The sequence below is a fragment of the Xenopus tropicalis genome, chromosome 4, assembly GCF_000004195.4.
Source record: "Xenopus tropicalis strain Nigerian chromosome 4, UCB_Xtro_10.0, whole genome shotgun sequence".
Lineage (NCBI taxonomy): Eukaryota > Metazoa > Chordata > Amphibia > Anura > Pipidae > Xenopus > Xenopus tropicalis.
In genome coordinates, this window is record NC_030680.2 from 3,931,929 (window position 1) to 3,959,563 (window position 27,635).

Consider the following 27,635-nt stretch of genomic DNA (forward strand, 5'->3'; position numbering starts at 1 on the left):
GACACAGAGGGACCCTGCACAGACAGAGGGGAAGGTGAGGGGCACATACAGAATGGGGAGACACAGAGGGACCCTGCCCAGACAGAGGGGAAGGTGAGGGGCACATACAGAATGGGGAGCCACAGAGGGACCCTGCCCAGACAGAGGGGAACATACAGAATGGGGAGACACAGAGGGACCCTGCCCAGACAGAGGGGCACATACAGAATGGGGAGACACAGAGGGACCCTGCCCAGACAGAGGGGAACATACAGAATGGGGAGACACAGAGGGACCCTGCCCAGACAGAGGGGAAGGTGAGGGGCACATACAGAATGGGGAGACACAGAGGGACCCTGCCCAGACAGAGGGGAAGGTGAGGGGCACATACAGAATGGGGAGACACAGAGGGACCCTGCCCAGACAGAGGGGAAGGTGAGGGGCACATACAGAATGGGGAGCCACAGAGGGAACCTGCCCAGACAGAGGGGAAGGTGGGGGGCACATACAGAATGGGGAGACACAGAGGGACCCTGCCCAGACAGAGGGGAAGGTGAGGGGCACATACAGAATGGGGAGACACAGAGGGACCCTGCCCAGACAGAGGGGGGGGCACATACAGAATGGGGAGACACAGAGGGACCCTGCCCAGACAGAGGGGAAGGTGAGGGGCACATACAGAATGGGGAGACACAGAGGGACCCTGCCCAGACAGAGGGGGGGGGCACATACAGAATGGGGAGACACAGAGGGACCCTGCCCAGACAGAGGGGGGGGCACATACAGAATGGGGAGACACAGAGGGACCCTGCCCAGACAGAGGGGAAGGTGAGGGGCACATACAGAATGGGGAGACACAGAGGGACCCTGCCCAGACAGAGGGGAAGGTGAGGGGCACATACAGAATGGGGAGACACAGAGGGACCCTGCCCAGACAGAGGGGAAGGTGAGGGGCACATACAGAATGGGGAGACACAGAGGGACCCTGCCCAGACAGAGGGGAAGGTGAGGGGCACATACAGAATGGGGAGACACAGAGGGACCCTGCACAGACAGAGGGGGGGGCACATACAGAATGGGGAGACACAGAGGGACCCTGCCCAGACAGAGGGGAAGGGGAGGGGCACATACAGAATGGGGAGACACAGAGGGACCCTGCCCAGACAGAGGGGGGGGCACATACAGAATGGGGAGACACAGAGGGACCCTGCCCAGACAGAGGGAAGGTGAGGGGCACATACAGAATGGGGAGACACAGAGGGACCCTGCCCAGACAGAGGGGAAGGTGAGGGGCACATACAGAATGGGGAGACACAGAGGGACCCTGCCCAGACAGAGGGGAAGGTGAGGGGCACATACAGAATGGGGAGACACAGAGGGACCCTGCCCAGACAGAGGGGAAGGTGAGGGGCACATACAGAATGGGGAGACACAGAGGGACCCTGCCCAGACAGAGGGGAAGGTGAGGGGCACATACAGAATGGGGAGACACAGAGGGACCCTGCCCAGACAGAGGGGAAGGTGAGGGGCACATACAGAATGGGGAGACACAGAGGGACCCTGCCCAGACAGAGGGGAAGGTGAGGGGCACATACAGAATGGGGAGACACAGAGGGACCCTGCCCAGACAGAGGGGAAGGTGAGGGGCACATACAGAATGGGGAGACACAGAGGGACCCTGCCCAGACAGAGGGGAAGGTGAGGGGCACATACAGAATGGGGAGACACAGAGGGACCCTGCCCAGACAGAGGGGGGGCACATACAGAATGGGGAGACACAGAGGGACCCTGCCCAGACAGAGGGGAAGGTGAGGGGCACATACAGAATGGGGAGACACAGAGGGACCCCGGCTGAATCAAATGTTTTCATCTCAGACTCACCAACAATCGCCGGCAGTATCCGAATCTCCGGCTGCCATCTTCCCCAGTGAGCATGAAGGAAAAGGTCTCGCTGTAAGGAGGAAGCAAATGATTGGTCAGTGATTTGCAGCTCAGTAACCAATAGGATAATTCCATCATTTGTGCCCTTCCTATGTGCTCTGGCTGGGGGGGGGGGGTAATAATGTACATTTCTCAGTATGTGGAACCAATAAACACAGTGCAAGGGGTACAGACTGGGGTAAGTGATCAACTGACTGATTGGAACTTGTGTTCTGGGCCGGGATTGGCTCCCGTACTGCGCATATTTCCATTGCTCGGCCAGACAATTGCTTCCAAGATTCCTGGCAAATAGGAACCAGCTGGGGCAGAAATATTCTACTGCTCGACGGCTGCACCGGGGGGGGGGGGGGGGGGGGTAGGTGGGCAGGGCTGAAAACTACTTACCTGTTATATTCCGACACCGGCGTCCAATCCCGCGCGTCGGGGAAACAGAACTGGGGGATGGCTTTGAGGCGTTCCTCCGCCTCTCGCACCTGCTTCGTCTGCCTCTCTAACTATGAGTAAGGAACACTCGCTTAGTAATATATAATAGCTATAGTACCTGGGGGCGGGGCCTGAGCGGGTAAAGGGGAACTAAACCCAAAGATTAAATGAAAGAAAATGCAAGTCTAAGTGGCGTTTTTGCATTGTAAATGTCATTGCTACTGATAGGGGATCTGCCTCTCTAACTATGAGTAAGGAACACTCGCTTAGTAATATATAATAGCTATAGTACCTGGGGGCGGGGCCTGAGCAGGTAAAGGGGAAGTAAACCCAACGATAAGATGAAAGAATAAAATCAGCACAAGTGTTGGTTATACGGCACCTTAGTAATATATAATAGATATAGCACCTGGGGGCGGGGCCTGAGCGGGTAAAGGGGAAGTAAACCCAAAGATTAAATGAAAAAAATGCAGGTCTAAGTGGCATTTTTGCATTGTAAATGTCATTGCTACTGATAGGGGATCTGCCTCTCTAACTATGAGTAACAAACACTCACTTAGTAATATATAATAGCTATAGTACCTGGGGGCGGGGCCTGAGCAGGTAAAGGGGAACTAAACCCAACGATAAGATGAAAGAATAAAATCAGTACAAGTGTTGGTTATACTGCACCTTAGTAATATATAATAGATATAGTACCTGGGGGCGGGGCCTGGAGCAGGTAAAGGGGAACTAAACCCAAAGATTAAATGAAAGAATAAAGTCAGTACAAGTGTTGGTTATACTGCACCTTAGTAATATATAATAGATATAGCACCTGGGGGCGTGGCCTGGAGAAGGTAAAGGGGAACTAAACCCAAAGATTAAATGAAAGAATAAAGTCAGTAGAAGTGTTGGTTATACGGCACCTTGGGGAACTGATACGTCACTTCGGGGATATACGTGTTTTTCATGGGTTTCTTCTTCATCGACACGACCACGAAATACTCGAACAGCTCCCGCTCCTGCCACTCGATGAGCTCCAGCTCCAGGGTGCGGTAACTGGGCGCCCGCTTCAGCATGGACTGGATGTGGACCAGGCGCTGTGTGTGCGCTGGAGGAGACAGCGGTCACATTGTGACTCTACATTCTATTAAGGTTAACTTGCCCTTTAAACACGGACCCCCATTGTCTCACCTTTGAACCTGTCGTCGGAGTCACTTTCGCTCTCGCTGTTTTCGTCTGCGCAGAAAGACAGGGTTACATTATGGGAAGCAGCGAAAAGGATGGGGGGCAATGTTTGGGGGCGCAACTGGGACTGAACCCCAAAACAAAAGCCACAGCATTTCTAGTTTAAATATCACAATCATGTGACTCTTGTTGGGACACCCGGGGACACGGCATGAGCCCCATGTTTCGGGGGGCTGGTCACTGTACCTCGCAAGGACGCCGTCTCCAGGTTGGACATAGACAGTTTCTTGAGTCGCTTCTTGCCCCGCTTGGCGCTGTAGATGGAGTTGATCCTCTGCACCAGCTTTGGGAGAGAGACATTTGCAGGAGTCAGAATCGGCAGCGACTTCAGTACCTCCTTCTGATTGGCTCTAGGAAGGGAGGGGTCTCGGCCACAGCTGAGTGGCCCCCCCATGCAATAGGGAAACGATAGGGGCCCCAGTTTAATTAAATAGATGAGACAGGAGGAGGGGCAACTCAAGCAGTGGGTGGAGCATGATGGCAGCTTACAGGGGGAGGGGCAGGGAGTCTGTGACCGAAGCAGTGGGTGGAGCTAGAACACTCTAATGGCAGCCTACTGGGGGAGGGGCAGGGAGTCTGTGACTGAAGCACTGGGTGGAGCTAGAACACTCTAATGGAAGCTTACAGGGGGAGGGGCAGGGAGTCTGTGACTCAAGCAGTGGGTGGGACTAGAACACTCTGATGGAAGCTTACAGGGGGAGGGGCAGGGAGTCTGTGACTGAAGCAGTGGGTGGAGCTAGAACACTCTAATGGCAGCTTACAGACGGAGGGGCAGGGAGTCTGTAACTCAAGAAGTGGGTGGAGCTAGAAAACTCTCATGGCAGCTTACAGACGGAGGGGCAGGGAGTCTGTAACTCAAGAAGTGGGTGGGACTAGAACACTCTAATGGCAGCTTACAGACGGAGGGGCAGGGAGACTGTGACTGAAGCACTGGGTGGAGCTAGAACAGTCTAATAGAAACTTACAGGGGGTGGGACAGGGAGTCTGTGACAGAAGCACTGGGTGGAGCTAGAACACTGTAATGGCAGCTTACAGGGGAACAGGCAGGGAGTCTGTGACAGAAGCACTGGGTGGAGCTACAACAATCTAATGGCAGCTTACAGGGGAACAGGCAGGGAGTCTGTGACTAAAGCAGTGGGTGGAGCTAGAACACTGTAATGGCAGCTTACAGGGGAGGGGCAGGGAGTCTATGACTGAAGCAGTGGGTGGAGCTAGAACACTCTAATGGCAGCTTCCTGGATATAGGAATACAAATCATGCATAAGGCAATGTATTGAATGTTGGGGGTCCCTGGTTGTGTTTTACCTTGGGGATCCTCCGTGACCTGCGAGTGGAGAGCATCCCGCTGGTGGTACTCAGACTGTCTTCATTCAGGCTGGATGGAGATGGCGGGATGGCGAGCTGGGCCAGTAGCAACATGTCGTCGTGGCTGTGGCGCTTGGGCAATCGCGGCACGTGGCGACTCTTTCGCTCCGACTGGCTTCCCACCCGTAAGGACTGGCTACTGCCCTTGTTGGGGAGCTTGTGGGGGGGAAACAGAGAGAGGTATCAGTACCTCTATGGGCCGCAGCATCAGCACCAAATGTGGTTAAAGGGTTAATCAGGGGGGCAACTAGCGCAGCCGTGGGTGGGAACGTAGGGGCTAATTAATAGGGAAAATATTCAGTATATACTGGGACTAATTAACCCCTGGAAGTTATGGGAGGCCCGAAAACTAATCTGCTGCGGGGCCCAGTGGCTCCTGGGAGTGGGGTCCTACCTGGGTGGGGGAGGTGTACATCCGCCACATCCTGCTGGGGGGCTCCGAGCAACTGTCAGGGGACGGCTGCGACTTCCGACTCACAAGCCTCCCCTTCGGATCCACATCTTCGTAGGGGTTCTCCTTGGGGGGGTCCCCTGATTTGTGCGGCAAAAAGGGACAAATAAACCGGCGTTTGGGTTTAAAGAAACCAGAATCTTGTGAAATAAACGAGAGCCGAGAGCGAAGATTCCACACTGACTCATTCTCCGTCTGTACATGGAATCTGGCAGCGACCCCCCAGCTCCCGTCTCTCCCCTCTCTCCCCTCTCTCCCCTCTCCCCTCTCTCCCCTCTTCCCTCTCTCCCCTCTCCCTCTCTCCCCTCTCTCCCCTCTCTCCCCTCTCCCCTCTCTCCCCTCTTCCCTCTTCCCTCTCTCCCCTCTCCCCTCTCCCTCCCCTCTCTCCCCTCTCTCCCCTCTCCCCCTCTCTCCCCTCTCCCCTCTCTCCCTCTCTCCCCTCTCCCCTCTCTCCCCTCTCTCCCCTCTCCCCTCTCTCCCCTCTCTCCCCTCTCTCCCTCTCCCCTCTCCCTCTCTCCCCTCTCTCCCCTCTCCCCTCTCCCCTCTCCCCTCTCCCCTCCCCTCTCCCCTCTTCCCTCTTCCTCTCTCCCCTCTCCCCTCTCTCCCCTCTCTCCCCTCTCCCCTCTCCCCTCTCTCCCCTCCTCTCCCCTCTCTCCCCTCTCCCCTCTCTCCCCTCTCTCCCTCTCCCCTCTCTCCCCTCTCTCCCCTCTCTCCTCTCTCCCCTCTCCCCTCTCTCCCCTCTCTCCCCTCTCCCCAGCTCCCCTCTCCCCTCTCTCCCCTCTCCCCTCTCTCCCCTCTCCCTTCTCTCCCCTCTCCCCTCTCTCCTCTCTCCCCTCTCTCCCCTCTCCCCTCTCTCCCCTCTCCCCTCTCTCCCCCTCTCTCCCCTCTCCCCAGCTCCCCTCTCCCCTCTCCCCTCTCCCCTCTCTCCCCTCTCTCCTCTCTCCCCTCTCCCCAGCTCCCCTCTCTCCCCTCTCCCCTCTCTCCCCTCTCTCCCCTCTCCCCTCTCTCCCCTCTCTCCCCTCTCCCCTCTCCCCCTCTCTCCCCTCTCTCAAATACACACGCATGGCAGGCTCACAGACTGGCCCCACCCACCGGGGACAGACACGCACAGGGCATGCTGGGAGATGTAGTTTAACCAAAACTGAGGGGGGGGCTAGTTGAGACTGGAAGTGAGATAGAAATATCACTCCCCCTACTATACCTGCTATCCCACAGCCCCAGTCCCTTCCCAGAGGCTATTATCCCCCCACTGTTACTATAGGCACCATCTCTCCCTACTATACCTGCTATCCCACAGCCCCAGTCCCTTCCCAGAGGCTATTATCCCCCCACTGCTACTATAGGCACCATCTCTCCCTACTATACCTGCTATCCCACAGCCCCAGTCCCTTCCCAGAGGCTATTATCCCCCCACTGCTACTATAGGCACCATCTCTCCCTACTATACCTGCTATCCCACAGCCCCAGTCCCTTCCCAGAGGCTATTATCCCCCCACTGCTACTATAGGCACCATCTCTCCCTACTATACCTGCTATCCCACAGCCCCAGTCCTTCCCAGAGGCTATTATCCCACTGCTACTATAGGCACCATCTCTCCCTACTATACCTGCTATCCCACAGCCCCAGTCCCTTCCCAGAGGCTATTATCCCCCCCACTGCTACTATAGGCACCATCTCTCCCTACTATACCTTGCTATCCCACAGCCCCAGTCCCTTCCCAGAGGCTATTATCCCCCCACTGCTACTATAGGCACCATCTCTCCTACTATACCTGCTATCCCACAGCCCCAGTCCCTTCCCAGAGGCTATTATCCCCCACTGCTACTATAGGCACCATCTTTCCCTACTATACCTGCTATCCCACAGCCCCAGTCCCTTCCCAGAGGCTATTATCCCCCACTGCTACTATAGGCACCATCTCTCCCTACTATACCTGCTATCCCACAAGCCCCAGTCCCTTCCCAGAGGCTATTATCCCCACTGCTACTATAGGCACCATCTCTCCCTACTATACCTGCTATCCCACAGCCCCAGTCCCTTCCCAGAGGCTATTATCCCCCCCACTGCTACTATAGGCACCATCTCTCCCTACTATACCTGCTATCCCACAGCCCCAGTCCCTTCCCAGAGGCTATTATCCCCCCACTGCTACTATAGGCACCATCTCTCCCTACTATACCTGCTATCCCACAGCCCCAGTCCCTTCCCAGAGGCTATTATCCCCCCACTGCTACTATAGGCACCATCTCTCCCTACTATACCTGCTATCCCACAGCCCCAGTCCTTCCCAGAGGCTATTATCCCCCACTGTTACTATAGGCACCATCTCTCCCTACTATACCTGCTATCCCACAGCCCCAGTCCCTTCCCAGAGGCTATTATCCCACTGCTACTATAGGCACCATCTCTCCCTACTATACCTGCTATCCCACAGCCCCAGTCCCTTCCCAGAGGCTATTATCCCCCACTGCTACTATAGGCACCATCTCTCCCTACTATACCTGCTATCCCACAGCCCCAGTCCCTTCCCAGAGGCTATTATCCCCCACTGCTACTATAGGCACCATCTCTCCCTACTATACCTGTTATCCCACAGCCCCAGTCCCTTCCCAGAGGCTATTATCCCCCCACTGCTACTATAGGCACCATCTCTCCCTACTATACCTGCTATCCCACAGCCCCAGTCCCTTCCCAGAGGCTATTATCCCCTCACTGCTACTATAGGCACCATCTCTCCCTACTATACCTGCTATCCCACAGCCCCAGTCCCTTCCCAGAGGCTATTATCCCCCCACTGCTACTATAGGCACCATCTCTCCCTACTATACCTGCTATCCCACAGCCCCAGTCCCTTCCCAGAGGCTATTATCCCCTCACTGCTACTATAGGCACCATCTCTCCCTACTATACCTGCTATCCCACAGCCCCAGTCCCTTCCCAGAGGCTATTATCCCACTGCTACTATAGGCACCATCTCTCCCTACTATACCTGCTATCCCACAGCCCCAGTCCCTTCCCAGAGGCTATTATCCCACTGCTACTATAGGCACCATCTCTCCCTACTATACCTGCTATCCCACAGCCCCAGTCCCTTCCCAGAGGCTATTATCCCCTCACTGCTACTATAGGCACCATCTCTCCCTACTATACCTGCTATCCCACAGCCCCAGTCCCTTCCCAGAGGCTATTATCCCACTGCTACTATAGGCACCATCTCTCCCTACTATACCTGCTATCCCACAGCCCCAGTCCCTTCCCAGAGGCTATTATCCCCCCACTGCTACTATAGGCACCATCTCTCCCTACTATACCTGCTATCCCACAGCCCCAGTCCCCTCCCAGAGGCTATTATCCCCCCACTGCTACTATAGGCACCATCTCTCCCTACTATACCTGCTATCCCACAGCCCCAGTCCCTTCCCAGAGGCTATTGTCCCACTGCTACTATAGGAACCATCTCTCCCTACTATACCTGCTATCCCACAGCCCCAGTCCCTTCCCAGAGGCTATTGTCCCACTGCTACTATAGGCACCATCTCTCCCTACTATACCTGCTATCCCACAGCCCCAGTCCCTTCCCAGAGGCTATTATCCCCCCACTGCTACTATAGGCACCATCTCTCCCTACTATACCTGCTATCCCACAGCCCCAGTCCCTTCCCAGAGGCTATTATCCCCCCACTGCTACTATAGGCCCCATCTCTCCCTACTATACCTGCTATCCCACAGCCCCAGTCCCTTCCCAGAGGCTATTATCCCACTGCTACTATAGGCACCATCTCTCCCTACTATACCTGCTATCCCACAGCCCCAGTCCCTTCCCAGAGGCTATTATCCCACTGCTACTATAGGCACCATCTCTCCCTACTATACCTGCTATCCCACAGCCCCAGTCCCTTCCCAGAGGCTATTATCCCACTGCTACTATAGGCACCATCTCTCCCTACTATACCTGCTATCCCACAGCCCCAGTCCCTTCCCAGAGGCTATTATCCCCCCACTGTTACTATAGGCACCATCTCTCCCTACTATACCTGCTATCCCACAGCCCCAGTCCCTTCCCAGAGGCTATTATCCCACTGCTACTATAGGCACCATCTCTCCCTACTATACCTGCTATCCCACAGCCCCAGTCCCTTCCCAGAGGCTATTATCCCCCCACTGTTACTATAGGCACCATCTCTCCCTACTATACCTGCTATCCCACAGCCCCAGTCCCTTCCCAGAGGCTATTATCCCCCCACTGCTACTATAGGCACCATCTCTCCCTACTATACCTGCTATCACACAGCCCCAGTCCCTTCCCAGAGGCTATTGTCCCACTGCTACTATAGGCACCATCTCTCCCTACTATACCTGCTATCCCACAGCCCCAGTCCCTTCCCAGAGGCTATTATCCCCCCACTGCTACTATAGGCACCATCTCTCCCTACTATACCTGCTATCCCACAGCCCCAGTCCCTTCCCAGAGGCTATTATCCCCCCACTGCTACTATAGGCACCATCTCTCCCTACTATACCTGCTATCCCACAGCCCCAGTCCCTTCCCAGAGGCTATTATCCCCCCACTGCTACTATAGGCACCATCTCTCCCTACTATAGGCACTATATCGCACTACCTATATTTGCTGAATTGGGGGGGTTCAGATTAGGGGTCGCAGTGGATTTATTTGGGGAGGGGGCAGCAGTCTAATGACAGGCGTTTCTCACCCGGCGCTCTAACAATAGGAAGAGACAGGCAGAGGGAGTACTTGGCCGCACTGCTGCGCTCCATATGGATATCGTTTGTTTCGATACATTGCGGCTCCAGTTGTTTCAGTCTGTTGGAAGCAACTGCCAAAAGTGAAGAGGAATTTTTGAGATTCCCCAAAAAAATTTGACCCTTTGCAGCCTCCTTACACGCGGTTGTTTGGGTTGTGAGTTGGGGGGCAGAGCAATGGAAGGAGGGGGCGGAGCTTCAGTTTAATATGGGCCATGACTGCACCAGTACGTTAATGGACCAGTTCCAGCCCCAGACTTACACCTGGACCCACAATACTCTATGGGACCTGACACACAACAGATTTACCCCCCAACATAAACCTACAAGTGCCTTCATTATAACCCCTAGGGTCACACTTTATGGCACGCTGCAAAGAAAGTCTGATGGCTTCTGTTAACTGCCAATCAGGGGAGATTTCCTGGGGTGCAACACCTCTTACACCCCAAATACATACCCATTATCTGCCCATTTGGACAGTAGCTACCAGTTGCAGTATTTACTCCTGCTTAGTCACTGCCAATTAGAAGGAACTTTTCCTCAGACTAGTAGCTTCCACTAACTACTAATAACTGGTAACTCCCAACATAACTCCCACTGAGTAGTATTTGCCACTTACCAGTAACTCTTGCTGAGACTGAGTACTGTGCACTCACTGTTTAACAGCTACCAACGACTAGTAACTCTCTCAGGTTAGTAACTACTTAGGGTAATTTTCACTCATACTGGAAACTAATTAATTTGTATTAGTAACTCCGACTGACAACTTACACTGACTCAGGCTAGTAACTACTACCAGCTAGTAATTCTCTCTTGTAATAGTAACTCCGACTGACTAGTAACACTGACTCAGACTAGTAACTACTACCAGCTAGTAATACTCCCTTGTATTAGTAACTTTCACTGACTAGTAACACAGACTCAGACTAGTAACTACTACCAGCTAGTAATACTCCCTTGTATTAGTAACTTTCACTGATTAGTAACACTGACTCAGACTAGTAAATACAACCAGCTAGTAATTCTCTCTTGTATTAGTAACTCCGACTGACTAGTAACACTGACTCAGACTAGTAACTACTACCAGCTAGTAATACTCCCTTGTATTAGTAACTTTCACTGACTAGTAACACAGACTCAGAGTAGTAACTACTACCAGCTAGTAATTTACTCTTGTAATAGTAACTCCCACTGATTAGTAACACTGACTCAGACTAGTAAATACAACCAGCTAGTAATTCTCTCTGGTATTAGTAACTCCTACTGACTAGTAACACTGACTCAGACTAGTAACTACTACAGGCTAGTAATTCTCCCTTGTATTAGTAACTCCCACTGACTAGTAACACTGACTCAGACTAGTAACTACTACAGGCTAGTAATTCTCCCTTGTATTAGTAACTCCCACTGACTAGTAACACTGACTCAGACTAGTAACTACTACAGGCTAGTAATTCTCCCTTGTATTAGTAACTCCCACTGACTAGTACCACTGACTCAGACTAGTAACTACTACAGGCTAGTAATTCTCCCTTGTATTAGTAACTGCCACTGACTAGTAACTCTGACTCAGACTAGTAACTACTACCGGCTAGTAATTCCCCCTTGTATTAGTAACTCCCACTGACTAGTAACACTGACTCAGACTAGTAACTACTACAGGCTAGTAATTCCCCCTTGTATTAGCAACTCCCACTGATACTTTTTGGTGTAATGTAAGAAGTGAAACACTAAGACAATTTGCAATTGGTCCTCATTTATTACTTCTTGGGGTTATTTGCTTAGAATAGGTCTATCCATCCCATAATAACAGTAGAAACAATGAGTGTAAAGGCAAACTTCCCCTTTAAAGAAACACCTATGTGACCTACCCGTGCAGGTATGTGGCACAGTGGCCAACCCAAACGACTGTAGAACCGGCTGAGACATAACAAAGAGCAGAGAAGGGCCCCGCCCTGAGTAAATACACCTGTGTCCCGGCACCTTAATCCCACGGGGAGTGCGGAGCTGCCATTCGTCTAACTGCCACCCCTGCCCCTGTGCACATACCAACTGCCCCACTGGGTGTAGATTCAGCAGAAGGGGGGCCCCCCGAGGCAGAACTATAGACAATAAATGGGCAGAGGGGCCACAGCATAGAATCCTGTATGGCAGCACCTCCCCCTCCCACGTAGCCCCCCGTATCCCCTTACAGCCCCAGGCAGGGGGATATTTCAGGCATGACTCACCTGGCCCACGGACCCCTGGCCGGAGGCTCATTTCTTTCCTACTGGGGTGATTCATCATTTTGGGTTAATTTGTAAATATTTGGGCCTGTAGGTCAGGGGCCCACGGGGGTTAAGGGCAATTGTTCTTTCATCTGTAATTATACCCCTCCCTTTCTCCTCAAAGTGCCCCCAGTAGCAAAGCCGGATCATATATAGGGGAAAGTGGGGCAATTAACAATAAGGGGTTCTTTTTCTGCCCAGTGCCCGAGCCTTCAGCAGTGAGGGGGGGGGCGGGAGTTGCACTTCAGCCTCTACAGAGGGACAATGATATAAACTGTCAATCAATGTGCTGCCAACTGCCATCTCTCCTACTGTCTGTACTTACTCTTCTGCCCTAGTGTCTCCATCTTACCCTACTGTCTCCATTTTGTCCTACTGTCCCCATCTTGCCCTACTGTCTCCATCTTGTCCTACTGTCTCCATTTTGTCCTACTGTCCCCATCTTGCCCTACTGTCTCCATCTTGCCCTACTGTCTCCATCTTGCCCTACTGTCTCCATCTTGCCCTACTGTCCCCATCTTGCCCTACTGTCTCCATCTTGTCCTACTGTCTCCATCTTGCCCTACTGTCTCCATCTTGCCCTACTGTCCCCATCTTGCCCTACTGTCTCCATCTTGTCCTACTGTCTCCATCTTGCCCTACTGTCTCCATCTTGCCCTACTGTCTCCATCTTGCCCTACTGTCCCCATCTTGCCCTACTGTCTCCATCTTGTCCTACTGTCTCCATCTTGCCCTACTGTCCCCATCTTGCCCTACTGTCTCCATTTTGTCCTACTGTCTCCATCTTGTCCTACTGTCTCCATCTTGCCCTACTGTCCCCATCTTGCCCTACTGTCCCCATCTTGCCCTACTGTCTCCATCTTGTCCTACTGTCTCCATCTTGTCCTACTGTCTCCATCTTGTCCTACTGTCTCCATCTTGTCCTACTGTCTCCATCTTGTCCTACTGTCTCCATCTTGTCCTACTGTCCCCATCTTGCCCTACTGTCCCCATCTTGCCCTACTGTCTCCATCTTGTCCTACTGTCTCCATCTTGTCCTACTGTCTCCATTTTGTCCTACTGTCCCCATCTTGCCCTACTGTCTCCATCTTGTCCTACTGTCTCCATCTTGTCCTACTGTCTCCATCTTGTCCTACTGTCCCCATCTTGTCTTACTGTCTCCATCTTGCCCTACTGTCTCCATCTTGCCCTACTGTCTCCATCTTGTCCTACTGTCTCCATCTTGCCCTACTGTCCCCATCTTGCCCTACTGTCCCCATCTTGCCCTACTGTCTCCATCTTGCCCTACTGTCTCCATCTTGCCCTACTGTCCCCATCTTGTCCTACTGTCTCCATCTTGCCCTAATGTCTCCATCTTGCCCTACCGTCCCCATCTTGCCCTACCGTCTCCATCTTGCCCTACTGTCCCCATCTTGCCCTACTGTCTCCATCTTGTCCTACTGTCTCCATCTTGCCCTACTATCTCCAGCTTGCCCTACTGTCCCCATCTTGCCCTACTGTCTCCCTCTTGCCCTACTGTCTCCATCTTGCCCTACTGTCCCCATCTTGCCCTACTGTCTCCATCTTGTCCTACTGTCTCCATCTTGCCCTACTGTCTCCATCTTGCCCTACTGTCTCCATCTTGCCCTACTGTCTCCATCTTGTCCTACTGTCTCCATCTTGCCCTACTGTCTCCATCTTGTCCTACTGTCTCCATCTTGTCCTACTGTCCCCATCTTGCCCTACTGTCTCCATCTTGTCCTACTGTCTCCATCTTGTCCTACTGTCTCCATCTTGTCCTACTGTCCCCATCTTGTCTTACTGTCTCCATCTTGCCCTACTGTCTCCATCTTGCCCTACTGTCTCCATCTTGCCCTACTGTCTCCATCTTGTCCTACTGTCCCCATCTTGTCTTACTGTCTCCATCTTGCCCTACTGTCTCCATCTTGCCCTACTGTCTCCATCTTGTCCTACTGTCTCCATCTTGCCCTACTGTCTCCATCTTGCCCTACTGTCTCCATCTTGCCCTACTGTCCCCATCTTGTCCTACTGTCTCCATCTTGCCCTAATGTCTCCATCTTGCCCTACCGTCCCCATCTTGCCCTACCGTCTCCATCTTGCCCTACTGTCCCCATCTTGCCCTACTGTCTCCATCTTGTCCTACTGTCTCCATCTTGCCCTACTATCTCCAGCTTGCCCTACTGTCCCCATCTTGCCCTACTGTCTCCCTCTTGCCCTACTGTCTCCATCTTGCCCTACTGTCCCCATCTTGCCCTACTGTCTCCATCTTGTCCTACTGTCTCCATCTTGCCCTACTGTCTCCATCTTGCCCTACTGTCTCCATCTTGCCCTACTGTCCCCATCTTGCCCTACTGTCTCCATCTTGCCCTACTGTCTCCATCTTGCCCTACTGTCTCCATCTTGCCCTACTGTCCCCATCTTGCCCTACTGTCTCCATCTTGTCCTACTGTCTCCATCTTGCCCTACTGTCTCCATCTTGCCCTACTGTCTCCATCTTGCCCTACTGTCCCCATCTTGCCCTACTGTCTCCATCTTGCCCTACTGTCTCCATCTTGTCCTACTGTCCCCATCTTGCCCTACTGTCTCCATCTTGCCCTACTGTCTCCATCTTGCCCTACTCTCTCCATCTTGCCCTACTGTCTCCATCTTGCCCTACTCTCTCCATCTTGCCCTACTGTCTCCATCTTGCCCTACTGTCTCCATCTTGCCCTACTCTCTCCATCTTGCCCTACTGTCTCCATCTTGCCCTACTGTCTCCATCTTGCCCTACTCTCTCCATCTTGCCCTACTGTCTCCATCTTGTCCTACTGTCCCCATCTTGTCCTACTGTCTCCATCTTGCCCTACTGTCTCCATCTTGCCCTACTGTCTCCATCTTGTCCTACTGTCTCCATCTTGCCCTACTGTCTCCAACAGCCAATGGCACACTCCCGCCCTACATTACGCTATTTTATTGCCCCGAGAACCCTTACTTGGTGGTCGCCATCTTGGAAATGTTATGAAGGCCTCTTCCAGGCTGAGAAAGGCTCATGTTATAATGTATTTGAGCTGCGACGCCCACATTATATGGATAAGGGATCTGTCATTCCAGACAAGGGGTCTTTCCAGAATAAAGCACAGCCCATTTTAAAGGGGAAGCAAACATTTTCCATAACACCTAGTTTTATTCTGCGCAACTTCCCGATATACACTGATTAAACATTTTTAGTTCCCACAATCCCTTGTTCGGACTCTTGAAACAACCAATCAGGAGTCAGCACCCCTCCAGCCAAGACCCATTTCCCACAATGCCTTGGGCTATCAGTACCTACCGACGATGTCTTCGTAGGCGTTCTCTTCTAAAGTGCTTTTGGGCCCGGAGCGGCGCTGCTTCTCGGTACCGTTCTCTACGGGGGGCGTTGGGCTCAGGGACTGGACACTCGAGGCGTCCTCCAACTCCAGGGATTTCCTGCAAAGCCCCCAAAAGGTTCCGGAGAGTAACGGGTTAATAGGGGCCGAAGAGCAAGTCATAAACCATATGTAGATACCAAGGTGAGGACTGTGAGCCCCCAACAGATATAATAAGGAAATGAATAGATCCACACAGTCTGCGGTTGGTTGTTGGGGTCACTGACCCCCAGGCAGAACTTCATATAAATTCATTGGACGTAGAAGTGAACTTCCCCTTGACTATCATAAAGCGAGAGCCCCTTATATATCAGATGTCTCAGCCCCCCCCGTAGCCAGGAGACAGCATGGAATCTTCCGGTTACTTACCCCCGACTTATACTATGGTATAACCCCATATGTAGCTCCCCCCCAAAGCGAATTGGGTATGTGGAGTCTTCCTTGTAGTGTGTATTTACCTGGGGGGGCGGGGCAAGAGCAGGAGAGGTGGGACCAAGAGTCAGAGGGTGCCCCCCTGTCTGCCCAGTGCTGTGTGGTCTCCTGTATGGCAGTTATTGGGGCATAATGAGATGGGGTCGGGGCAGGATCCTACCCTGGGGCACAATATAGAGAGGGTAATTAGTGAGCAGCCTTAACTGCCCAGAGGCGACTCAGTGGGGTAAGAGCCACAAGCCTTGGACCCGAGTGGCACCGAGTGTGAGTTCTGCTGCCCAGAGAGCCTGGAATTCAATCATTTGCTGCAGCCCCAGTACACCTGGCAGTATAAATATAGTGGCAATGGGACGTTTATTGCCCCAGTACACCTGGCAGTATAAATATAGTGGCAATGGGACGTTTATTGCCCCAGTACACCTGGCAGTATAAATATAGTGGCAATGGGACGTTTATTGCCCCAGTACACCTGGCAGTATAAATATAGTGGCAATGGGACGTTTATTGCCCCAGTACACCTGGCAGTATAAATATAGTGGCAATGGGACGTTTATTGCCCCAGTACACCTGGCAGTATAAATATAGTGGCAATGGGACGTTTATTGCCCCAGTACACCTGGCAGTATAAATATAGTAACAATGGGACGTTATTGCCCCAGTACACCTGGCAGTATAAATATAGTGGCAATGGACGTTTATTGCCCCAGTACACCTGGCAGTATAAATATAGTGGCAATGGGACGTTTATTGCCCCAGTACACCTGGCAGTATAAATATAGTGGCAATGGGACGTTTATTGCCCCAGTACACCCTGGCAGTATAATATAGTGGCAATGGGACGTTTATGCCCCAGTACACCTGGCAGTTAAATATAGTGGCAATGGATGTTTATTGCCCCAGTACACCTGCCAGTATAAATATAGTGGCAATGGGATGTTTATTGCCCCAGTACACCTGGCTGTATAAATATAGTGGCAATGGGACGTTTATTGCCCCAGTACACCTGGCAGTATAAATATAGTGGCAATGGGACGTTTATTGCCCCAGTACACCTGGCAGTATAAATATAGTGGCAATGGGACGTTTATTGCCCCAGTACACCTGGCAGTATAAATATAGTGGCAATGGGATGTTTATTGCCCCAGTACACCTGGCAGTATAAATATAGTGGCAATGGGATGTTTATTGCCCCCAGTACACCTGGCTGTATAAATATAGTGGCAATGGGATGTTTATTGCCCCAGTACACCTGGCAGTATAAATATAGTGGCAATGGGACGTTTATTGCCCCAGTACACCTGGCAGTATAAATATAGTGGCAATGGGACGTTTATTGCCCCAGTACACCTGGCAGTATAAATATAGTGGCAATGGGACGTTTATTGCCCCAGTACACCTGGCAGTATAAATATAGTGGCAATGGGATGTTTATTGCCCCCAGTACACCTGGCAGTATAAATATAGTGGCAATGGGATGTTTATTGCCCCCAGTACACCTGGCTGTATAAATATAGTGGCAATGGGATGTTTATTGCCCCAGTACACCTGGCAGTATAAATATAGTGGCAATGGGATGTTTATTGCCCCAGTACACCTGCCAGTATAAATATAGTGGCAATGGGATGTTTATTGCCCCCAGTACACCTGCCAGTATAAATATAGTGGCAATGGGATGTTTATTGCCCCAGTACACCTGGCAGTATAAATATAGTGGCAATGGGATGTTTATTGCCCCAGTACACCTGGCAGTATAAATATAGTGGCAATGGGATGTTTATTGCCCCAGTACACCTGGCAGTATAAATATAGTGGCAATGGGATGTTTATTGCCCCAGTACACCTGGCAGTATAAATATAGTGGCAATGGGATGTTTATTGCCCCAGTACACCTGGAAGTATAAATATAGTGGCAATGGGATATTTATTGCCCCAGTACACCTGGCAGTATAAATATAGTGGCAATGGGATGTTTATTGCCCCCAGTACACCTGGCAGTATAAATATAGTGGCAATGGGACGTTTATTGCCCCCAGTACACCTGGCAGTATAAATATAGTGGCAATGGGATATTTATTGCCCCAGTACACCTGGCAGTATAAATATAGTGGCAATGGGATGTTTATTGCCCCAGTACACCTGGCAGTATAAATATAGTGGCAATGGGCCGTTTATTGCCCCAGTACACCTGGCAGTATAAATATAGTGGCAATGGGATGTTTATTGCCCCCAGTACACCTGGCAGTATAAATATAGTGGCAATGGGATGTTTATTGCCCCAGTACACCTGGCAGTATAAATATAGTGGCAATGGGATGTTTATTGCCCCAGTACACCTGGCAGTATAAATATAGTGGCAATGGGATGTTTATTGCCCCCAGTACACCTGGCAGTATAAATATAGTGGCAATGGGATGTTTATTGCCCCCAGTACACCTGGCAGTATAAATATAGTGGCAATGGGATGTTAACTGCCCCCAGTACACCTGCCAGTATAAATATAGTGGCAATGGGATGTTTATTGCCCCCAGTACACCTGGCAGTATAAATATAGTGGCAATGGGACGTTTATTGCCCCAGTACACCTGGCTGTATAAATATAGTGGCAATGGGATGTTTATTGCCCCAGTACACCTGGCAGTATAAATATAGTGGCAATGGGACGTTTATTGCCCCAGTACACCTGGCAGTATAAATATAGTGGCAATGGGACGTTTATTGCCCCAGTACACCTGGCAGTATAAATATAGTGGCAATGGGCCGTTTATTGCCCCCAGTACACCTGGCAGTATAAATATAGTGGCAAAGGGATGTTTATTGCCCCCAGTACACCTGGCAGTATAAATATAGTGGCAAAGGGATGTTTATTGCCCCCAGTACACCTGGCAGTATAAATATAGTGAGTTACCTGCTTTGGCTTTTCCGGTGAGCGTCTTTCTTCGCCCTCCTTGTGACCGGGGGCGCTGGGGTAGAAGGGAGAGGGGGTGGGGAAACAGCCCCGGGGGAACCAGGCAGGCCATTACTGGGCTTGCTCCTGTGGTTCCGGTCGGCTTCATACTCAAAGGTCCGTTTGGGTTTGGGGACAGGGTTCACCTCGGGGCTGGGGCAATTGTTCGTCTTGTGGTTTTTATCAAGTGATTGTTCTTTGTCATTTACATTATGTACAGGTCCAACCTTGCCCCCCGTGTCAACGGAACCGTCTAAAGTACCGGACGTAATGGACTTCTTCCTGCCGGCCTCCACACTGTAACAGCTGCTGGGCAACTGGGGGAGGCCCCTGCCAGGGTTGTCCTTCAGGGCCCGCTCAATCTTCTGGATCCGGTTGAGCACCGCAGAAGAGTCCTTCCTCGAGTAGCCCCGGATGAACGCATTGGCCGGCTCGGTCCGGCTGGACCTCCTCTCGAACCGGTGAAGAGAGTCCCGATCCAAAGCCTCCTCCTCTTCGGTTTCTGGGTAGGAACACTCCGAAAACGTCTTGCTCATTCTCCGATAGCCTCTAAAGTCGAAGGTCTTCTCGCTGCATGGTGAAGTCAACATACTGGAGCCTCCTTCACTGGCAGAGAGGTCGCCCTGGTCTCCCCTGTCCACAAACAAGCTCAGTTTGGGGGTGCAATCCCTGCGGCACTCCCATTCTGAAATCTTACGCCGAATGTCGAGCGCTTGGCCGCGGGTTGGGGTCCTGTTGCCAAGGGAGCGGTTGCGCTGGTTGGCGGCAGATCCCAAGGAAAGCGTGCTCCGGTTCAACTGGACGCCCCCGACCCCATCCTTGGGCTCCTCAACGTTCTCCTTGTGGCTTGGACCCTTGAAGACGGAGAGCCTGTTGTCCAGGCAAGCGACGCTGACCGACTTGAGGAGGGCGTTGGGGGGATCGGCACCCGGGACCCTTAGGCGCCCGTCACGGACGCTCGACTCTCGTGGGGTCCAGTCCTTGATGACCAGCTTGTTACCACGGAGGCCGGGGAGGTTGGCCGATCGGCAGAATTCTTCGCTGTCGCTCAAGGGGTAGGAGGTGATTCTGACTGGCGACAGAACGGGCGGGGGGGACACTGACTGAGACCTGGAAATACAGAAAACAGTAAGTGCCCAAAGGGGAGGTAGGTAGGGGCAAATCCAAAGCAAACACCATTATCTGCTCTATAAGCATGCACCTGATTGGTCGATTTCACCTGGTATGGCTGCCCCCTGGCCACACAGCAGCGTAATTATAGGAACTGTGTTTGACTTCTGCGGGGCAATAAAGTGGGCACTGGATTTATACTAATATGTGTTGTGGGGCAATAAAGTGGGCACTGGATTTATACTAATATGTGTTGTGGGGCAATAAACATGGAGTGGGACTGGATTTATACTACTATGTGTTGTGGGGCAATAAAGTGGGCACTGGATTTATACTAATATGTGTTGTGGGGCAATAAAGTGGGCACTGGATTTATACTAATATGTGTTGTGGGGCAATAAACATGGAGTGGGGACTGGATTTATACTACTATGTGTTGTGGGGCAATAAACATGGAGTGGCACTGGATTTATACTACTATGTGTTGTGGGGAAATAAACATGGAGTGGGGACTGGATTTATACTACTATGTGTTGTGGGGCAATAAACATGGAGTGGCACTGGATTTATACTACTATGTGTTGTGGGGAAATAAACATGGAGTGGCACTGGATTTATACTACTATGTGTTGTGGGGCAATAAACATGGAGTGGCACTGGATTTATACTACTATGTGTTGTGGGGAAATAAACATGGAGTGGGCACTGGATTTATACTACTATGTGTTGTGGGGAAATAAACATGGAGTGGCACTGGATTTATACTACTATGTGTTGTGGGGCAATAAACATGGAGTGGGACTGGATTTATACTACTATGTGTTGTGGGGCAATAAACATGGAGTGGCACTGGATTTATACTACTATGTGTTGTGGGGAAATAAACATGGAGTGGCACTGGATTTATACTACTATGTGTTGTGGGGCAATAAACATGGAGTGGGACTGGATTTATACTACTATGTGTTGTGGGGCAATAAACATGGAGTGGGACTGGATTTATACTACTATGTGTTGTGGGGCAATAAACATGGAGTGGGACTGGATTTATACTACTATGTGTTGTGGGGTAATAAACATGGAGTGGGACTGGATTTATACTACTATGTGTTGTGGGGCAATAAACATGGGGGAGGGACTAGATTTTTACTACTATGTGTTGTGGGGTAATAAACATGGAGTGGGACTGGATTTATACTACTATGTGTTGTGGGGCAATAAACATGGAGTGGGGACTGGATTTATACTACTATGTGTTGTGGGGCAATAAACATGGAGTGGGGACTGGATTTATACCACTATGTGTTGTGGGGCAATAAACATGGAGTGGGGACTGGATTTATACCACTATGTGTTGTGGGGCAATAAACATGGAGTGGGGACTGGATTTATACCACTATGTGTTGTGGGGCAATAAACATGGAGTGGGACTGGATTTATACTACTATGTGTTGTGGGGCAATAAACATGGAGTGGCACTGGATTTATACTACTACGTGTTGTGGGGCAATAAACATGGAGTGGGACTGGATTTATACTACTATGTGTTGTGGGGCAATAAACATGGAGTGGGACTGGATTTATACTACTATGTGTTGTGGGGTAATAAACATGGAGTGGGACTGGATTTATACTACTATGTGTTGTGGGGCAATAAACATGGGGGAGGGACTAAATTTATACTACTATGTGTTGTGGGGTAATAAACATGGAGTGGGGACTGGATTTATACTACTATGTGTTGTGGGGCAATAAACATGGAGTGGCACTGGATTTATACTACTATGTGTTGTGGGGCAATAAACATGGAGTGGCACTGGATTTATACTACTATGTGTTGTGGGGCAATAAACATGGAGTGGGACTGGATTTATACTACTATGTGTTGTGGGGCAATAAACATGGAGTGGGACTGGATTTATACTACTATGTGTTGTGGGGTAATAAACATGGAGTGGGACTGGATTTATACCACTATGTGTTGTGGGGCAATAAACATGGAGTGGGACTGGATTTATACTACTATGTGTTGTGGGGCAATAAACATGGAGTGGCACTGGATTTATACTACTATGTGTTGTGGGGCAATAAACATGGAGTGGGACTGGATTTATACTACTATGTGTTGTGGGGCAATAAACATGGAGTGGGACTGGATTTATACTACTATGTGTTGTGGGGTAATAAACATGGAGTGGGACTGGATTTATACTACTATGTGTTGTGGGGCAATAAACATGGGGGAGGGACTAAATTTATACTACTATGTGTTGTGGGGTAATAAACATGGAGTGGGACTGGATTTATACTACTATGTGTTGTGGGGCAATAAACATGGAGTGGGGACTGGATTTATACCACTATGTGTTGTGGGGCAATAAACATGGAGTGGGGACTGGATTTATACTACTATGTGTTGTGGGGCAATAAACATGGAGTGGGACTGGATTTATACTACTATGTGTTGTGGGGCAATAAACATGGGGGAGGGACTAGATTTATACTACTATGTGTTGTGGGGTAATAAACATGGAGTGGGACTGGATTTATACTACTATGTGTTGTGGGGCAATAAACATGGAGTGGGGACTAGATTTATACTACTATGTGTTGTGGGGTAATAAACATGGAGTGGGACTGGATTTATACTACTATGTGTTGTGGGGCAATAAACATGGGGGAGGGACTAGATTTATACTACTATGTGTTGTGGGGCAATAAACATGGAGTGGGACTGGCTTTATACCACTATGTGTTGTGGGGCAATAAACATGGAGTGGGGACTGGATTTATACCACTATGTGTTGTGGGGCAATAAACATGGAGTGGGACTGGATTTATACCACTATGTGTTGTGGGGCAATAAACATGGAGTGGGGACTGGATTTATACCACTATGTGTTGTGGGGCAATAAACATGGAGTGGGGACTGGATTTATACCACTATGTGTTGTGGGGCAATAAACATGGAGTGGGGACTGGATTTATACCACTATGTGTTGTGGGGCAATAAACATGGAGTGGGGACTGGATTTATACTACTATGTGTTGTGGGGCAATAAACATGGAGTGGGGACTGGATTTATACTACTATGTGTTGTGGGGCAATAAACATGGAGTGGGGACTGGATTTATACCACTATGTGTTGTGGGGCAATAAACATGGAGTGGGGACTGGATTTATACCACTATGTGTTGTGGGGCAATAAACATGGGGGAGGGACTGTTCCCTATTGGCTGCTAATACGGAGACATATATTTAATTCATATCTTTCAAAACAAAAACAACCAATTGAAAAGCTGCTCAGACCAAGCCCACCAATGACAGGTTAAAGTCAATTTAGCAATATTTTTAACCATTTCTTATCCATTATCTGATCCTTCCCAGAGGCGCTGGCCCGGGGCACGGGGTGGGGGCAATAAAACTGTCGTTAGCCCAAATTATTTATATTTATAGCCCTGAATATTTCTTTCCAGTGTAAATAAAAACGATTTATTTTGTCAGAAGTGTCAGAATTTCCCGTAAAACTGCGAGAAATCACAAGGGAGCGAGAAAAAAAGCAGCGATTCTGCCTCTTTGGGTTCCTTGGATTCCTCAAGTCCCGTCGCTGCCAATTGTTATCTTTAGCTTTCAGGGCGAGGGCGAATTTGTATCTACGAGGTTTTGCCTAGCAACCGGGAACAACAATCGCTCTCCCTTTCCCTGAGCTCTGTCTGGGATTGAACTCTGGAACCGACTGCAGAGTCTTTTATATCCTTGTAAGTCACGATCTCCGAGATATTCCCAGGAGCGAATAAACACAGTGTCTGCCCCTATATATTAGGTACCTACCTAGTGCTACCAACCCCTATTTCTGTAGGGAAATGAGAGCAGGGCAGGCAGTAACCCTTCCAACACTTTCCCCTGTCTATGCCCCTATATATTAGGTACCTACCTAGTGCTACCAATCCCTATTTCTGTAGGGAAATGAGAGCAGGGCAGGCAGTAACCCTTCCAACACTTTCCCCTGTCTCTGCCCCTATATATTAGGTACCTACCTAGTGCTACCAACCCCTATTTCTGTAGGGAAATGAGAGCAGGGCAGGCAGTAACCCTTCCAACACTTTCCCCTGTCTATGCCCCTATATATTAGGTACCTACCTAGTGCTACCAACCCCTATTTCTGTAGGGAAATGAGAGCAGGGCAGGCAGTAACCCTTCCAACACTTTCCCCTGTCTCTGCCCCTATATATTAGGTACCTACCTAGTGCTACCAACCCCTATTTCTGTAGGGAAATGAGAGCAGGGCAGGCAGTAACCCTTCCAACACTTTCCCCTGTCTCTGCCATTATATATTAGGTACCTACCTAGTGCTACCAACCCCTATTTCTGTAGGGAAATGAGAGCAGGACAGGCAGTAACCCTTCCAACACTTTCCCCTGTCTCTGCCCCTATATATTAGGTACCTACCTAGTGCTACCAACCCCTATTTCTGTAGGGAAATGAGAGCAGGGCAGGCAGTAACCCTTCCAACACTTTCCCCTGTCTCTGCCCCTATATATTAGGTACCTACCTAGTGCTACCAACCCCTATTTCTGTAGGGAAATGAGAGCAGAGCAGGCAGTAACCCTTCCAACACTTTCCCCTGTCTCTGCCCCTATATATTAGGTACCTACCTAGTGCTACCGACCCCTAGAGGAAATAAAAGACCAACTGCAATTTATTGTCAGCATCATACAAGTCCCCCAATGCTCTTGTATAGCAACTGCCTGTGTTCCAATATCATTGGCCCTTCCGCCCCTGAAGCTTTGATCTACAGAGCCGAGTGTTCGACACCAGCCGACATCCCAAGGGGCCGAGTGATGGGGTCGCTACCTCGGAGCTTCTTTCCTGTTTCCTGTTTATATCAGGCCCCTGTCGGTTTATCAATAAGGGCCCCGCAGGCTGACGACAGAAGGGCCCAGAGACAATGAGATGAGCCCCTATTTCCGGCCGAGGCTGAATGTTACATCCAGACATTGGGGGCCCCTGTTTCCTGCTCTGGGGAGAAGCAAAGAGAAGACTCGGGGGCAGTTTCCAGCACAACCACTAGGGGGAGAAGCAAAGAGAATACTCAGGGGCAGTTTCCAGCACAACCACTAGGGGGAGAAGCAAAGAGAATACTCAGGGGCAGTTTCCAGCACAACCACTAGGGGGAGAAGCAAAGAGAAGACTCGGGGGCAGTTTCCAGCACAACCACTAGGGGAAGAAGCAAAGAGAATACTCAGGGGCAGTTTCCAGCACAACCACTAGGGGGAGAAGCAAGAGAATACTCAGGCGGCAGTTTCCAGCACAACCACTAGGGGGAGAAGCAAAGAGAATACTCAGGGGCAGTTTTCCCAGCACAACCACTAGGGGGAGAAGCAAAGAGAATACTCAGGGCAGTTTCCAGCACAACCACTAGGGGGAGAAGCAAAGAGAATACTCAGGGGCAGTTTCCAGCACAACCACTAGGGGGGAGAAGCAAAGAGAAACTCGGGGCAGTTCCAGCACAACCACTAGGGGAGAAGCAAAGAGAATACTCAGGGCAGTTTCCAGCACAACCACTTAGGGGGAGAAGCAAGAGAAACTCAGGGGCAGTTTCCAGCACAACCACTAGGGGGAGAAGCAAAGAGAAACTCAGGGGCATTCCCAGCACAACCACTAGGGGGAGAAAGCAAAGAGGAATACTCAGGGCAGTTTCCAGCACAACCACTAGGGCGGGAGAAGCAAAGAGAATACTCAGGGGGCAGTTCCAGCACAACCACTAGGGGGAGAAGCAAAGAGAATACACAGGGGCAGTTCCAGCACAACCACTAGGGGGAGAAGCAAAGAGAATACTCAGGGGCAGTTTCCAGCACAACACTAGGGGGAGAAGCAAAGAGAATACTCAGGGGCAGTTTCCCAGCACAACCACTAGGGGGAGAAGCAAAGAGAATACTCAGGGGCAGTTTCCAGCACAACCACTAGGGGGAGAAGCAAAGAGAATACTCAGGGGCAGTTTCCAGCACAACCACTAGGGGGAGAAGCAAAGAGAAGACTCGGGGGCAGTTTCCAGCACAACCACTAGGGGGAGAAGCAAAGAGAATACTCAGGGGCAGTTTCCAGCACAACCACTAGGGGGAGAAGCAAAGAGAATACTCAGGGGCAGTTTCCAGCACAACCACTAGGGGGAGAAGCAAAGAGAATACTCAGGGGCAGTTCCCAGCACAACCACTAGGGGGAGAAGCAAAGAGAATACTCAGGGGCAGTTCCCAGCACAACCACTAGGGGGAGAAGCAAAGAGAATACTCAGGGGCAGTTTCCAGCACAACCACTAGGGGGAGAAGCAAAGAGAAGACTCGGGGGAAGTTCCCAGCACAACCACTAGGGGGAGAAGCAAAGAGAAGACTCGGTGGAAGTTCCCAGCACAACCACTAGGGGGAGAAGCAAAGAGAAGACTCGGGGGAAGTTCTCAGCACAACCACTAGGGGGAGAAGCAAAGAGAATACTCAGGGGCAGTTTCCAGTACAACCACTAGGGGGAGAAGCAAAGAGAATACTCAGGGGCAGTTTCCAGCACAACCACTAGGGGGAGCATTAAGGGAAAAGAGAGAGCAGAAAAGAAAGGGTGTGAACTAACTGACCCCTCCTCCATTCAGAAGGGCGGGGCTTGAGTGAGCCCAGAACCAGGAAGTGAATCAGGTTGGAAGGGACAGAATGCAGGTAAGTACTATAGGTGTCTCTATTTCGTTTCAAGGAGAAGTAGCGCCAGGCGAACAAATCACCAGCCAATCAGAACACTCCCTTAGCTCACAGCCCTGCTTTACTACATGCACAAGCTTGTGATAATGTTGAATCAAAACTCCCAAAGCCTGTCTGAGGATTCTGGGAGTTGTAGTTAAACACATGTCAGGCTATAGGCATCTCACAGGTACATAAAGGGTGGGGGGTCACCTTTAAGTTAACGATTAGTATGTTGTAGAATGGCTAATTCTAAGCAAATTTTCAATTGGTCTTCATTATTTGTTTTTCTTACTTTTTGAATTATTCTCCTTCTGCCTCTTTGCAGCTTTCAAATGGGGGTCACTGACCCCGGCAGCCAAACCCTATTGCTCTGTGAGGCTCCAGTTTTGTAAGACCAATTGCAAACTGTCTCAGAATATCACCCTCAGCATCCTACTATAAGTTAACTTAAATCATAACCTCCATGGATTGGAGTCTCCCCAGCAGGGGGGGGGGGGGGGTGAGGGAATGATCACATGACAGGGTGGGGCGTGGGGATTAATGGGGGGCAGAGAGAGCGGGCACAGCGCCAGGCTGCTGACATCATCCTGGGAGATCCGAAATATAAAAAGCCCAAGTCTGAGC

General features: G+C 50.7%; 1 protein-coding gene across 5 annotated transcripts in view; it reads right to left on the minus strand.

Annotated features, from left to right (window-relative positions):
- dennd2b (DENN domain containing 2B) overlaps positions 1 to 27,635 on the minus strand; it is a 110,624-nt gene that overhangs the window by 22,387 nt on the left and 60,602 nt on the right. For 3 of the 5 annotated variants that reach the window (XM_031899913.1, XM_031899914.1, XM_031899916.1), the window contains 10 exons: positions 19,140 to 20,288; positions 15,727 to 15,863; positions 10,101 to 10,223; positions 5,333 to 5,469; positions 4,879 to 5,094; positions 3,760 to 3,856; positions 3,520 to 3,564; positions 3,252 to 3,436; positions 2,305 to 2,414; positions 1,861 to 1,930 (listed from right to left, as the gene is read on the minus strand). In XM_031899913.1, coding sequence (XP_031755773.1) covers positions 1,861 to 1,930; positions 2,305 to 2,414; positions 3,252 to 3,436; positions 3,520 to 3,564; positions 3,760 to 3,856; positions 4,879 to 5,094; positions 5,333 to 5,469; positions 10,101 to 10,223; positions 15,727 to 15,863; positions 19,140 to 20,288 — 2,269 coding nt within the window. 5 annotated transcript variants of the gene reach the window in all.